The 15,446-nt window shown below is 43.4% G+C and overlaps 1 protein-coding gene across 1 annotated transcript; it reads left to right on the forward strand.

Moving 5' to 3' along the window:
* The first annotated feature begins 5,645 nt into the window (after positions 1 to 5,645).
* On the forward strand, positions 5,646 to 14,460 carry MIDN (midnolin). The gene is made up of 7 exons (XM_089670082.1): positions 5,646 to 5,909; positions 7,237 to 7,324; positions 7,414 to 7,476; positions 8,766 to 9,119; positions 9,254 to 9,389; positions 10,680 to 10,949; positions 12,252 to 14,460. Exons 1-7 carry the CDS (start codon positions 5,713 to 5,715, stop codon positions 12,500 to 12,502), a joined length of 1,359 nt encoding a protein of 452 aa, XP_089526208.1. The 5' UTR covers positions 5,646 to 5,712; the 3' UTR covers positions 12,503 to 14,460.
* The last annotated feature ends 986 nt before the right edge of the window (positions 14,461 to 15,446 follow it).

Consider the following 15,446-nt stretch of genomic DNA (forward strand, 5'->3'; position numbering starts at 1 on the left):
TTGCAACTTCTGAACACTGTGCGCTTCAGCATGTGCTGACCCCACTCTGTCATTTTACTCGGTCTACCACTTCGTGGCTGAGTTGTTGTTCCCAGTTGCTTCCACTTTGTTATAATACCACTAACAGTTGACCGTGGAATATTTAGTAGCAAGGAAATTTCATGGATGGACTTATTGCACAGGTGACAACCTATCACGTTACCATGCTTAATTTCACTGAGCTCCTGAGAACTGCCCATCCTTTCACAAATGTTTGTAGAAGCAGTCTGCATGCCTAGGTGCTTGATTTTATATACCTATGACCATGGAGGGGATTGGAACACCTGAATCCAATGATTTGGAGGGGTGTTCCAATACTTTTGGCAATATAGTGTATATTGGATAGGAAAAATTGCTAAATCTCAAATGTGTAATAAATCCCTAATGGTTCCACATAATTAAAATATAGCAGTGAGGGGCTGATTGCTTAAAGTGTAATTATACCTCCATTTTTATTTTTTTTTTAGTTTTGGATAAAGTTGTAAAAGATCAGAACCCCTATCAACACAAAAACAATAAAAAGCTGACAGAGGTTCTAGCATTCCACTACTTAGCCTAAACACGCATTTTTACTTCTGTCTGTGCTGCTATTGGAGAGTTCTGGTCTGATGAAGAGGTTGTTTATGGGATAGTGAGTGAGGGAATCTCTCTCTAATGAAGCCCCAGATAGTAATAAAACCTGACAGGGGTTCTAATCCTTCTTCATTTTACATTGTAAAACTGAACTGCAAGCCAAGCGTTTGGCTTGTGGTCACCAGAAGTGTATTTACCATAAGGCATTTGCCTAAGGTGGCATTTTTAAGGGGGGCAGCGGCATTTTTCGGGGGGGGGGGGGGCACCACCGCTCCAGAAAAAAGGGATGGAAGAATGGACACACGCAGCATGAGGACCAGGTGGGATCTGAGAGAGGCTGCTTGATGGTGTATGGAGAGCCTGACTCTTGTTCCTGGGGATGTCCGGAGTTGTGAAAGTGAGTCTTCTCTCTTGATGGGGGGGGGGCAATTTTTGTGTTGCCTAGGGCAGCACGAAACCTAAATACACCACTGGTGGTCACAGTGTGGCTCCCCTGATCTCACTGGGTGAGTTTGACAGGCAGTGCTGCCGGTCACACTATGCAGCCCCAAGCCACAGCATGTGTACAGCCCTGTCAAGCTCTGTTAGAATTCAAGTGGATGGCATGGGGCGGTAAAACCATGGCTCAGCTGCATGTTTGTACTGCTCCCCGGCAGCCCATTCATTTTAAAGGCCATCTCCGGGAATGACAAAAAAAACAAAATCCCTGGCAGGGAACAAATATCAAGGGTTAAATGCTTGTTGGTGGATGATTCTGTTATTGGCTCTGCATTATAATTGATGACATCATCATATGACCGCAGCCCAGAGCATCTCATGGAATAGGCTGTGGGAGATGGATCACACAGATATAGGCAGGTTGCCGAGTGAGGAGTAAGCCCTTGTTCACATCTATGCATGGTTGCAGGAATCACAGTGATTCCCACACCCGCAACCACCCACTGTAAAAACATGCTGCTGTGAGAAAACATGCAGGGGTGCCCATCATTCTAAATGGCACCCCCACGCGTGTAAAAACACAGTGCGTTTTCAGGAACCGCATGGAAATGGTATGGTCAAAAAGGACTGTGATTTCCCTGCGCGACATGTTTTGAAAATGGTGCAAGCACCTTTTTCGGCTGAAAACACAGGCATTTCAGCTCATTCAAATGATGGGTCACTGTGCCTGTGCAAATGCAGCCCCAAGAAATGCGGAGATGTGAACCAGGCCTATTACAAATATTACACCTTGCTTCTCATCCCCTAAATTTAACAAGCATTTAACCCTTATATGCTGGTGTATTGCAAAGGGGTGTGTTTTTTTGTTTTACATTTTTGGAGTTAGGCTTCAAATGGGCTCCCTATAAACCTAAGGTCCATTCATACCTATGTGTTGTAGGAACGTGCATTAACATTCTTATTACCCGTGTTACAGTAACATAGATCAATGTACTGTGTTACAATGCCATTCACTGCGAATGGTGCCCCAGCACACAGCACAATAGCTGCCATACCATGCCTTGGCAAAAATGTATGTCTGTTCATTTGTCCATTGAAGTGGGTTGGCAGCCTTATGCATAATGAATGAGCTACCCTAGTACAAGTAGAAGTTGAAGCACTAAAAACCCTAATAGCCTAAAGTAATGAGCATGGACACATAGGATAACACTATTTAGCTTCTAGGAGCAGGAAAAAAAAAAAGAAAATCTATTACCAGTTTCTAGGCTCTTAAAAAAAACTCTAGTGTGCATGGAGCCTCAATGTGTGGCTGGCTGATTAAAAAAAAAAAAAAAGAAAGAAAAAAGGATTCACCTATAATCAGCTTTAGCCTGAGGTCCCTTTTACACAAATGGTCCAATCAGATCTGCCTGTCAGTTTTTCAGGCAGATGTGATCAGACCCTCTATTCACCCCTATGGACCAGCAGGTATAAATGGACTTTTACACCTGCCTACCTCCAATCTGATCCGCTAAAAAATTAAAAAGGGCACAGAAGGCTTTCCATCTACCTCCATCTAGGTGGATAAGAGGGCAGTCGGGTGTAAATGGACAGTGGAGTTTACTTTCGTCTGGCCGCCTATAGAGCAGAGTGGGCTCGGTCTGTGTCCACTCTCCAGAAACTGAGCAGACATGGATGTGTCATCCACTCTGCTCAGTAGGGGATCAGCTTTTGATCCGCTGCTGATCAAAACGGAGTCCGCCTTGTATGAAAGTGGCCTAAAAATTCCTCATACGCTCCACAGACATGCTGGTAGGTTAATTGACCCCAGTAGTTGTATGTATGTGAGATAGGGACCTTAAATTGTATCCTCCTTGAAGGCAGAGACTGATGTACAGTATACGTAAAGCGCTGCATAAATAGACCATGCTATACAAGTTGTATTTAATCGGGGTACATGCCACTCTGTACTGCGACGCAGCACATAAATACACCACTTAACAATACAGTCCCAATCATACGATAAATACCGTATTTACTCGAGTCAAATGCCCACCTCTATTTTGAAAGGCTTGAAATTGAAAAAAAAGTTTGATGGCGATTGTAGTGCGCACCTGCGTACGACAATGGGTTAAAGTTACGGACTTTCATTTTATTGCTGGTAATTAGAGCAAATACAGTAATAAAATGTGACAGCGGGCTTATGTTAAGATTTTTTACTTTTGGTAATTACAGTACTTTAGACAGCAACAATAAATTCACCATATGTTATGGTACATTTTGTATTACAATATAGTAAACGATTAAGAGCTCATATACACTGCAGCTGATAACCTCATGTTTAGGAGCTGTTCAGCGGTTTTTTCAGCATCCCCTAAACTCACCCTAATGTTTCCCTATGTGTCCATGTACATTATGTTGTTTACAGTCATTTACAGGCAGTTGAGTTTACAGTCTTTTTTTTTAACACAACAAACTTGTGTTCAAGAGTAGATTTTATCAGCGTTCGTTTCAAATGCAAAACGCTTGTAAAATCAAGTTTATAAGCGTTTCCAGTTTTTTATTTTTTTTTTTTTAATTCTTCCAGTTCCCGATGCTGGCTAGAGCCTTTTTTCATCATGAAAAATGCATGCAAAGAGTTTTCAAGGTGCTCAGATGGACAAAACACTGAACACAGGATGTTCCTACCAAGCTTATCACACATCGTAATGACCAATTCACCCACCCTTGGAAACAAAAGAATGCACATTCACACCTCAAATTAGTCATGAAGACCCCTTGCCAGGTGGCCTTAATGGCTCCCTCCAGGAGACACCTTCCCACCCTTGGAAACAAAAGATATGTTAATGAGCAACTCACACCTAATTATCTCAAAACATACTGCTGTCTCTGCTTCTACTGTGTGTATTTCTCTAAAACAGTCTGAAATAGTTAATAATTTCCCACTTTTCAGTGCATTCTGGGCATTTGGGAGGTTCTCCTGTGCTTATCTTTAAAAAACACTTCTAAACGCAAATGCGGCTAAACAGACATTTTTTAACCTACGTTTTCCAGTGGTCAGTTTCCATCATTCAGAAACGTCCTGTGTACATGGGCCCTAAACCAAATACTGACCTAAAACAAGTTTTTACATTGAAAACTTTTTAATAAACGCTAAGTTTAAGTATAGCTTGGAAGGACAGCTTAATATTACGGGATGGAGATGGGGGGCGGTTGCTCTGGAGAAGATGGGGGGGGGGGAGGCTGCTAGAGATGAGGGGGTGAGGCAGGCCACTGGAGGAGATAGGGGGGCCTCTGAGGGAGGAGATGAGGGGGGGCCCGTTGGAGGAGCCTTATCGCCGGGTGTGTGGGAGATACCACCTGCAGCCAGTGCAGAATTGCCAGATGTGGTTGCAGCACTGCCAGGTGTGTTGGAGGCTTAGCAGTATTTGCCTCCGAATGTATGGCACCCTTGAATGTAATGCGCACACTGAGTTTAGAGCCTCTTTTTTGGCCAGAAACGGTGGACATAACATTCGAGTAAATACGGCCCATTCACCCAGCAGTGCTATAAGTAATTGTAAATGTTGTGTAGCCCTAGCCTAAAACACACTTCAATTGTATTATCTGATCGATGAGATTCAATCTTTTTATTATACAGGATTTATATAGCGCCAACAGTTTGCTCAGCGCTTTACAATATAACAATACAGCAACAATACAAGAGGGAAAGGAGGGCCCTGATCCTTGGAGCTTACAATCTAATCAAATATCTAATCTAATCAAATAGCTGCTTCCCTTTCAATCAATTTAGATCAGCTTTGAGTAAACAGATTTCATCCATCAGGGTGGAAAATGATCAATTGTTTTGCGTCAATCCGCAATGCTTTGTTCATGGATCCAGTCGTCTTATCAATCAAGTTATAAGATTACATGGCACAAAATAGGGATGAGATCAATAATTTACGATTCGATCTTCCAGCCATCGATTGAAACCTACGTCCCCGTGTGCCCTATTGATTGAATAGGTTGTCTACTCTAGATCAATTACTCCAATCAGGAAAGATCGATCAGAAAAGCCTGCGATCATTGTCTGATGCATATATGGCCACCAAATGGGAAACGGGCTGGATGGGCCTTGAAGCAGAACACGTATGGGAACAAATCAGGAGGATGGTACCATTACTAGACTGGATCATTCCTCATGGAGGAGCTGGCAAACAGCCACGGCTCTGGAAGGTTCCACATGGTGGCTAGCGCTGCTCTCTTTCCATACCACCACCATCATCATCATCATCATATCTGACTTTTCACATGAACACATTCCCTGAGAAGCCCTTCCATCCTTTTCATTGTGAAAGAGACCCCTGACCGTTCTCCTCCGACTCCCCGGACCCCGGCGTATCACCAGCTCTCGTGCCTCCGGTCTCTTTGTTATAAAGCCAATTTATTATGAATGGCCGGGTGGGCGCGGCCACAGAGAAGCAGGGGCGGGCCATGACGGAGTTCTTTTTCGAAGGTTCAACGTCCATTGGAGAGACGTCACAAAGGAGGGGTCACGTTATCGCCACGTGGGGGAGGTGAGGAGGCGGTCGGATTGGTGAGGAGGCGTGGCCGAGCGGTGCAGCTCTGGAGAGGGAGCTCGTGTAACTTTATGTGTTAGTTTTACGCCGGAGCTCAGCGGAGCTGGAGAACGTTCCCCGGATGGAGCAACAGCTTAATGCCCGGGGCTTAATTAACGGAGACCGAGAGGCTCTCATGAATTTACACGTCCACAGCACCACCGGGACCCGCTATGAACTTTCCGTGCCGGCTGAGGAGACCGTGGACGGACTGAAGCGGCGCATTTCTCAACGACTGAAGGTGCCAAAGGAACGACTTACCTTGCTGCACCGGGAAACGTAAGTGCTGGAGACTGGGGCAGAAGCAGCCGTGCGTGGCAGCCAATCAGCTGCTAGCTCTTATTTTCAACGCGAAGCCGAGCAAGTAGACGCTAGAATCTGATTGGTTAGAGCTCGCACAGCTGCTCCAGTTTAGTAAATTTTTGTGTGGGAGGCAGGCAGAGGATTATGTGATTTGATGGGTGACCCTAGATGATCAAGCTTTATTGGGGTGTGCCCCAGGGCTCAGTGGGGTTTCCTTTGTCCTGCACCCCTGGGGAAACAGGTCTTTGTCTTCCAACACCCACCATGGCTGCCTCCTTCCTGTCTCTCACCCTTATATACAGAGCAATCTCCTTGTCCACAGAGGGCGATGAGCTGTCCCAGGTTTCTTCTATTGGCCCTGTATACATAGATCATTAGCCCTGGAGGAGCCTATCTCTGTCCTTTCTACACATAACCTTTACCATCAGCTGTCCTAGGTTTCTTCTATTGTCCCTGTATGCGCAGATCACTGGCCGAGGAGCCTAGCTGGCCCTGGGTGACCATAGCTCACCCTGGTGGAGCCTAGCTCTGTCCTATCTCCACGTAACCTTTCCCATCAGCTGTCCAAAGTTTCCACTATTGTCCCTGTATACATAGATCACTGTCCCTGGAGGAGCCTGGCTCTGTCCTCTTCTATACATAACCTTTCCCAGGTTTCCTTTATTGTCCCTGTAAACATAGATCACTGGCCCTGGAGGACTATAGCTCACCCTGGAGGAGCCTAGCTGGCTCTGGAGGAGCTTAGCTCTGTCCTTTCTATACATAACCTTTCCCATCAGCTGTCCCAGGTTTCCTCTATTGTCCCTGTATACATAGATCGCTCACCCTGGAGGAGCCTAGTTATGTCCTTTTTCTATACATAACCTTTCCCATCAGCTGTCCCGGGTTTCTTCTATTGTCCCTGTATACACAGATAACTCGCCCTGGTGGAGCCTAGCTCTGTCCTATCTACACGTAACATTTCCCATCAGCAGTGCCTTTTCAGATCTTTCCCAATCTGGATTATTCTAGCTCAACAAAGAAGCATTTCCTTTTCCGTAGAGAGGATATGCCGTGCTGTCTGTTCCCCAGGATGGCCCCAGCTACCCCCACTTCCAGTAAGTGCTCATAGGCAGGCGCTAGCAGTGATGACATCATCACAACTTCTCACCCCACCTCCCCACCCAAAGTGGCCTAGTCATAACCCGTTAATTGCCACCAACGTGACGTGTTACTGTTTCGCCCTCTGTTACCGAAATAGGTGGTGTTCCTGTGATATTTCCTCTGGAATGTTTCTCATTGCTAAGCTTTCTGTTCCCTACAGGCCGCTGAGCTCTGGAAAACTTCAGGATCTGGGGCTTTCAGACGGGAGCAGGTTGACCCTCCTTCCTACGGTTGAAGCGGGGCTCATGGTAAGGATACTGATTAGTTGTGTTGTAGGCTAGGTGTGCTCGGACAAAGGCATGTTTGGTGGTAACTAGCCTGTCTTTTCTTCCCGTAGTCCCAGATGTCCCGCCCAGAGCAGTCTGTGATGCAAGCCCTGGAGAGTCTGACGGAGTCACAGGTGACTAGCTAGAAAAGTGGGGGGAGGGGGAAGTCGGTTTATTCGGTATGGTGTCACCAGGCACCCTCTGACGCAGATCGTGCCTCTCCTACAGAGAAACAAACTGGTTGCTAATCAGATGGTTTTTGGGAGGTGGTGACTTTTCTTCCTATCCCCTCCCTTGTGTAGTTCTGTTACTTTGTTTCTTAAAGCTGCATACTTCCGACTGCCTAGGAATATTGTATGATTTGTGATTGCTTCCTTGTCTACTTGGTTTTAGATCGGTCTTCCAGTACATTATGCTTATGGTGCGTTTTTATGAAAGCTTTTGACGTGTCTTTGCACTTTGGACCTCCCTTCATCTTCCCACCTTACAAATCCTTCCCATTTCTGTACCTGAGAGTCCCCCTGCCCCCTCCCTTGGCCTTGTTCTCCCGACTGCCTGCTGGACTCTGCTATTTTTAGCTGTTCCTGCAGGCGTGGGCTGGAAGGGGGTGAGTCAGAGAGAGCAGACTGATAAAACTGGGAGAGTGGCTGTGTGCATATATTTGTGTATGTGTGTGGGTTTTTTTTTTTAATATATATAATCTGGTACATCCTGTACCTGTCATAGACAGCCTGTTTTGTATTGTTTGCAGCTCTCACAGGGTTAATGTTCTGCTCTTTGTCCAGTGATGCGGGGGTGGCGATGGTTGGGGGAGAGTCGTGACGTGGGGGAGGGGAGCTTGAATGCATGACTGTTTGTATGATTGAGTCGTGATGGTGCACTGCTTCTGTGTAGCTCCTGTTTTCTGTGAGCTCTGGCTCAGTAGGTTGTCATAAAGCACCTTCTAGATGTAGACTGTTTGCCAGTGTCCCTCGCTCATCTGGTGAAACAGATTGTTTTGTCAATACAGATCTGCGTGTTAACTGAATCATACCTAAATTGGCCCTAGTATGTAAGGGAGTTAGATTGTGTGACTGAAGGGAGAGTAGAAAGAGGGCTCTGCAGGGGTGGGGAATGAATTCATTAGGTGAATTTTTCTCTCCAATACTGCTGAATAATAATTTGATGCTATACACATGAGTCGTATCAACGGTGTGATTTGTGTTCACCTAATTTTAGTGGAGTTTAAGGTACTTGCTAGTGGATGTTGTAGAAAATGGTCCAAGTGATCTAATATGGACATTTTACTTTGCATCAGTAGATACAGCTTATGGTTACTAGATTGCAAATATTTGTCTGGTTTCAGAGCTCCTCTTAATAGAATATGATGTCTAATGTAAGGGTTAGTTCACCTGAATTTATGTGCAATTTTCTTTCTTTTTAGGTGAATGACTTCTTGTCTGGACGATCTCCTCTCACTTTAGCCCTTCGTGTTGGTGATCACATGATGTTTGTGCAACTCCAGCTGGCCCCTCAGCAAGCAGGGGGGTCTCACCTTCAGCATCGACATTTATTCACCAGAGGGACAGAACACAGCTCGGCCCCTCACTTTCGCACCCTGCATACAAGTGCGGCACCTGCCTTCTCCAGGCTGGCGGGTTGTGCACAGGGTTCTTCCCAGCCTTCTGTATCAGCACCAGCTACATCCACGCACTGCAATGCACCCCACACCTCTTCCCTTACCAACAGTATCTTCCACTCACGTGGAGAGGGTGTGACTGTATCACCCTGTACAGAGGTAAGCATACTTGGGAGTTCACCTTTTTCCTCATGTTTCATGTCAAGATAATGGCTTCCAAGGGCTTAATCTGTCTGTAGCACCCTGGTATGGACTTTGTTTTATTTTAATCTTTTTTTTCTGCCTTTATTCAGCAGGTACAATGCAGTAGAAATAGTCAGAGTAGCGAAGCGTCTAGTCCTTCTCCATCTGGTCGACCACGAAAGCCTGGGGCCGTAATAGAGAGCTTTGTCAACCATGCTCCTGGTGTCTTCTCAGGGACCTTTTCGGGTAAGAAGGCACTTACTCTTTCACATCCAAAACACTCAATTTGTCTAGAGACCGAACTGCAACATATTGCTGATAAACACTGGAGAGACACAGAACACAAGAGTACTTCCTAATAACATGACCGTGCAGAGAGGACTGCCCACTATGGTTTAAACTGGGACTGTGCTGGCAGGAAGACCTTTTATTCCTATATTGGTGCATCCTGATTAAATCTCAGCAAACCATTCCTCTGTTTTCTGCACTATACGATTCATATTTGTTGTATTTAACTTATGAACTGTATACAACAAATAACCATAGACTTTTACATTTATAGGCCTAGGGCTTTTTTGTTTAGTTGCAGTACAACTTTTCAGCAAATAAATAAAAGCTTGAGGGATCTAGAAGATTTTATGTGGTGAAAATCTGTGCCTGCACACTTGTTCTTGGTTAATGATGCAAGGTACTGGCCCCATTGGATCATGTTGGCAGCCAGACAACCATCAACTAGTTCCCAAGATTTGGTCCATACTAAATCCTTTTTGGTATAAGCCACATTTTTTTTTTGTTTTTCTAGAATTGTACCATGCAAATACCTGCAATTTGTGGTGTTCTGTGTTGTTCAGCATACTGCTATCAAACAGTTTAAATTTAGGGTTAACTTACTCACCCGGTTCACAATAACTGATGGCTCAGAACATGTTTTCCTTGCATCTGCAATAGTCAAGCCAGTATATGTATTCTAGGTCCTGTTTGAGTAAATCCTAACAGTCAAACTGCACACAGGGGGCGCTCTAGTTATAATGAACCAAAAGTGCCCAGCACTGTAAGATTGTTTCTGTGATTTGGTTGTAGTTTGAAATTCTGGCCATGATTTTGGATGTGTTGTGTTTTTATATATAGATTTCAAGCTTCTTGCACACTACAGTTTAAAAAGCTCAGTACAGTGTGGTGTTGTTTTTTTTTGTCCTGATCTAAAACGCAGCTTGTTTACAATGTGCCTGTATACACATGAGAGTACACAGCGTTTGTTTATGCGCAAGTAAAAAAAAGCTGCATTCCCAGTCAGTATTGCATGCAAATACACCCACATGAGCATAAATGTTAATGGATTTTGCATGGGAATGTATCATACATGTGAATGCGAGCACATGCATAAATACGCACAAAACAAATGTGTGAAATTGTGTCCACAAATGCTGATGCTCAAACATCAGTACCGTGTGCAAGAGGCCTAATATTTGTGTGATGGTACCAATTTGTGTAATTGTCAGCCACTTGACTTACATTCTTTCTTTTTGTTTTATGTAGGCACTTTGCATCCCCACTGCCAGGACAGTACAGGGCGGCCGCGCAGGGACATTGGTACAATCTTGCAGATCCTGAATGACCTGCTAAGCGCCACCCGCCACTACCAGGGCATACCACCCTCACTCACTGCACTCCGTTGCCACTCTCAATGTGCATCTGAAACAAAGACCACTAAGGCTACCTCTCCTCCTTCTATAACAAGTAATCCACAGCAGACCAGTCACCCTGCAGAACATTCCAAGCCCCAAGCTCGCCAGTACAAGCCCATTGGTAAGTAATTAACACAAACAAGAGAACGCTGAATGTTCTGTGCTCCACAATCCACTGGATATCGGGTGGTATACAGATGGCCCTGCAGTTAACTCATCAGTTATCAAGACCGGGATTTAAAAAAAATATACCTGCTAATAGAATTTCAGAGGGGGTCCCAGCTAATAATTCAATCAATTTGCAATAAAGAAGAAACCGTACTACTTGAATATCAGGTCTTTTCTGTGTAGTAAGGCCCTAAAGAGGTTTGTGGCCCGCCTTTTTTTTTTTTTTTGGCTTCCAAAACTGGTTGCTCACAACTACACTAAACGGAAGGCCTGTATCTTGACCAGTACTTTGATGTGTTACCTTGTTTGTGCATGGAGGTGGGAGCTCCTGCCTATGTTTGTTCACTTGGCTTCAGATGGGCATGAGGGAGTGGCCCTGACAATGGCCTTTTCACAAACTAAAGACTTCACAATGCCATTGCAACCCCCATCCATAGTCTGTAGGTGTGTTTAGCAGATTAAGCCCATGTCTCCTCCCCAACGTAAATGCTAAAAGATTAAAAAGACCTACACATAGCCATAGCAGGTATTGTTATGCATACATTTCCACTTTTTAATTTTGTTTCCTGCTTGTTCAGAATCTGTTTGCTCAATAGGGTGGAGGAATATATGCTCACAACAAGGGATTGTGGGGGTGTAGAAGTAGGATGATATGACTGCATACTTTCTGGTACAGTGTGTTAAACTAGACGACATGGTGGCAGTTTCTGGGAAAACTGTCTTGTGTTGGAAGACAGCTTGCGCATTCTCACGTTTTAACTCCCATAGTTGGCGAACTACTAGACAGACCCTAGGAGTAGGACCTCCCACCCCCTTCAGGGAGGGTGTGGGTGGAAGGGGGGAGGGCCTGCATGCATCTGGCCAGTTTCATTCTGTGTTTTGTGTTGGAGAACAAAGAGCGACTGAGTGTGGGAGGGGTGAGCATATCCCATTATACAGCAGGAAGCTGTGGGAGCTTCATGATAAAATATTCAGGGCCTGTGTGCAGCTGATAATCCGCAAGCTGCTTAACTATTTCATTGAAAGGCCATCATTTTTATAGATCCTTTTTCTCTTTATTAAACATGGTGTACCCTTTTTTCTCTTGCTTTAAATTTCTAGTTTATCTTTTTTTTGGCAATATTCTTCAGTCTTAAAGTATCTTATTCATTGTATAATCAGATGTTTAGGTTGCTTCTAGTGATTTAATTTCACTAGTAAATCATTGTATACATTCAGATTTCATTTGGTGTTCTTTTTTTTTTTTCTTGTATAGGGGACCCTTTGCGACAAACAGAAAACAGGGCCACTCGCTGCAAAGTGGAACGTTTGCAGTTGCTTATGCATCAAAAGAAACTGCGACGAAAGGCACTGAGAGACTCCAGGGCTCCCTATCAGGGGCTTCCTACTAGAAAGTCTAGTCGGACCAACAGTGACAGCAGCACATCCAGTGGAGAAAGCACCTTGGAGATAGACTTTGAGGACTCCCTATGGAAGCCGGATGTCAAGGCTGAACTGGTGGCATAAGACCTACCACAGCATCCTAACTGATTCTCTCCGAGAGAGAATTTCACAGGAGGCTGTGTGAAGACCTGGAGGACCATGAAACTAGCATTGGAAAAAAAAAGTTGTGGTTGACTAAAGAAACTCCTCAAGTGGTCAAGCTAACTTAGGTTTTTTTTTGGGGGGGGGGGGTTTCTTGGACTTGAATAATAAAAGAATTAAAAAAAAAAAATTTGTCTGCCTTAAACGCTTTATTTGGGAGCGCTAAAGGCTTGGATTGTATCTGTGTTGTGGAGTGTGAAAGCAATAAGGCACACTCTCTTGTTTTTGAGGTGGCATTAAACCTCCTTACTCTTGGACCAGTTAACACAACACAAGAATGCACGGAAGGGAACATTCAGGGCCTGGGAATATTTCTCAGAACTCACCTGCTCTGGGACAGAACCTCAGACATGCTGCTGTTCAGGATACATCTGCCTCTATGGGACTTAGTACTTTGGAATTACGTGGGATGGGGATAACCAGGGACTTGTCTACAAATCTTCATCCCGAATCATCACCGTTATTGTCATATGTAGCATCAATGTAATATGCTGTGGGGTTCTGTCCCTCCTATGACTGGTTCTGGGTTGGCCTGTTCTGCATGCTGTGGCCCTCATCCACCCCACTCTTTAATATTCATGTGGTGGGGACAGTAGCAGGAGGGAGGCAGCATCTTTTGCTGTGTCCAAGCTTTCTACATTTTATCATATTTACCTCACATGTTGGACTTTTTTTCTATTATTTTTATTGCCTTGTCTCCAGATCAACCCTTTTAGGACTTCTGTTTTATCTGAATGAAACTGGTATTTTTTTTTTTTTTTTTAATTAAATGTTCTTGGAGTTGTATATATTCTGTTTTTTGATGCCGGGGAAATGATTTCTGTCAATGGTATTGGTACAATCTCTCTTCCCTTTTATTTTATTCTGCATTGTTAGTTCTCTGTTCTGTCTTGTGTTCACTGTGCCTACAGTGACGTACTCTCAGTTCTCTGTGTACGAGGTATGTTTCCTGGCAGTCTGTGCGTGAGAATTGTTAGTATGCTTCTCCCCTCACTTGTGGGTGTTGCAGGAAGAGGTGGTGTGCACTGACATTCGGCAACACTGACAGACCAGGCTTGAGCCCCTCTTCTGAATGTGTTTTTTTTTTTTTTTTTCTTTTTTTTTTTTTCTGCTTGCCCAATTCAAACTGTAATTTTCGTTAACACTTGAGTTGAGTGGACTGGTAATGTCCTTAACCCAGCCTGAAAGTAGGCAATGCGTGGGCTTAGTAGAAACTACACTCCTCTTGATCTACTGCTAGGTTCTTTGTGCTGATTTACTAAAATTGGAGCGAAGGGAAATTATACCGTTAAACTTAGCAGTCGATCGCATGTTTTCTTTCATTCTGTAACCCTAGTTGGCATAAGACATGGAATCTGATTTTGTGAAGGGCAATAGTGCATTGTATTTTTGCTTCAGTTTTTATAAATCATTCCTTGTTTTTAATGCGATTTTAGAATAACCCAAAGTCTTTATTTTCTTCTCTGTATTAACATTTTACAATCTGTAAACTGTCATGTCTTATGTATTTACCATAGTGTGTTCCAAGCAGTGACTTAATCTTGAGTGCATGAATGTGTATGTAAGGAATGTTGTCTTATCCTGAGGAATATGGGCTTTTCTGGAGCTTTCAGTGCAATCAATAAGCCCTCATTTGCACAGAAGCTGCATTTATTTATTTTTATTTATTTTTTTTTTTATGGTTTATAAACTCTGGTTTTGTATACTTGTACCTCAGGGCTGCCCCCTATAGCCAGGGATGCAGTTTATCTTGTAGTACTGAGGAAGGACGCGTGATGGGGCATATATCCTTATGCAGCCTGAAATGGAAATCCACTAATCAAGAAAAATGTAAACTCAGAGTAGACATTTTCTCCAAATTAAACAAAAATGTAGTTGGACCAATGTACTGTGGTGTTTTTCTCTGTGGTTGAATAGCCTTAAAGGTGATTAATGTGAGCTTGGTTTACTGTCAATGTAGAGGCATTGTGTGTTTGCTTCAGTGAAGTCCATATATAATTTTGGGTGAGTGTGTGGGCTTTTTTTTTTCTCCTCTAATGCATCCATAATCTCTTATCCTGCATCTAGTTTATGCTAGGAAAACTGATAGGGTTTGGAAATGGTTACTATTGGTAACATCCTGTTGGTGTGTTCTTCATTTTATTTTTTTTCCTAATCTGATACTTCATGTCTTGGCACATTGAGTGTGCTCTGCTTGATGATAGCTTTGTCCCCTAGCAGTGATAGGTGGATCCAGGTGTCAACAGTAGCAGAGAATGTTTGTGTTTTTTCATATCGCGAACCATAGAAATTCTGCGTCTTTAACAAATTAAAATGTATGCTTGCTCTATTTATTTTGCTGTTACCAGGTTTTGGTTCCCCTGGCCTAGACCATAGAAAGCGTATAGATGACTTTGGTTGTGCAATTTCCTAAACTTTAGATTTTTTTTTTTTTTTTTTTTTTTTTTTTTTTTAGAAATTAAATTTTTTTTATTTTATGCAATTTAATGATGAACCCTTTTGATATCCAGACATCTGTGTATTTTAGGTGCTTTATGCACTAGCATTTGTAGTGTTAAACTTATGAAATTGGGAAGTTTAATTTTGTTTTCATTACTATTAAGTAGCTATTTCTGTTCCCCCCCCCCCCCCTCTTCTCTCTGCCTCTGGTGATTTTTGCAATTTCTTTACTTTTCCAATCCACTTAGACTCCTGGAATGTGTTCATTCTCTTGGTTGTTGAAATTTCTTAGTCTGACCACAAGCTTGGTCATAAAGTAAGCTAAGCTATGCAATTTTTAATAGAATGATTCTCTGATAAACTCAGTGAAGTCACATTTTACCTAATTAAATCCTAAACTAAATGCTGACCAGAGTAGTATAAACAT

This window comes from Staurois parvus, unplaced genomic scaffold, assembly GCF_062004578.1.
Source record: "Staurois parvus isolate SC_StPar_1 unplaced genomic scaffold, SC_StPar_1.0 ptg000086l, whole genome shotgun sequence".
In the NCBI taxonomy this organism is placed as follows: Eukaryota; Metazoa; Chordata; class Amphibia; order Anura; family Ranidae; genus Staurois; species Staurois parvus.

Bases quoted from the DNA above. Each gene is read 5' to 3' on its own strand.
- MIDN (XM_089670082.1), top strand. From the start codon at position 5,713: ATGGAGCAACAGCTTAATGCCCGGGGCTTAATTAACGGAGACCGAGAG. The intron at 7,325-7,413 runs GTAAGGATACTG...TTCTTCCCGTAG, and splicing joins CGGTTGAAGCGGGGCTCATG to TCCCAGATGTCCCGCCCAGA. The intron at 9,390-10,679 runs GTAAGAAGGCAC...TGTTTTATGTAG, and splicing joins CTTCTCAGGGACCTTTTCGG to GCACTTTGCATCCCCACTGC.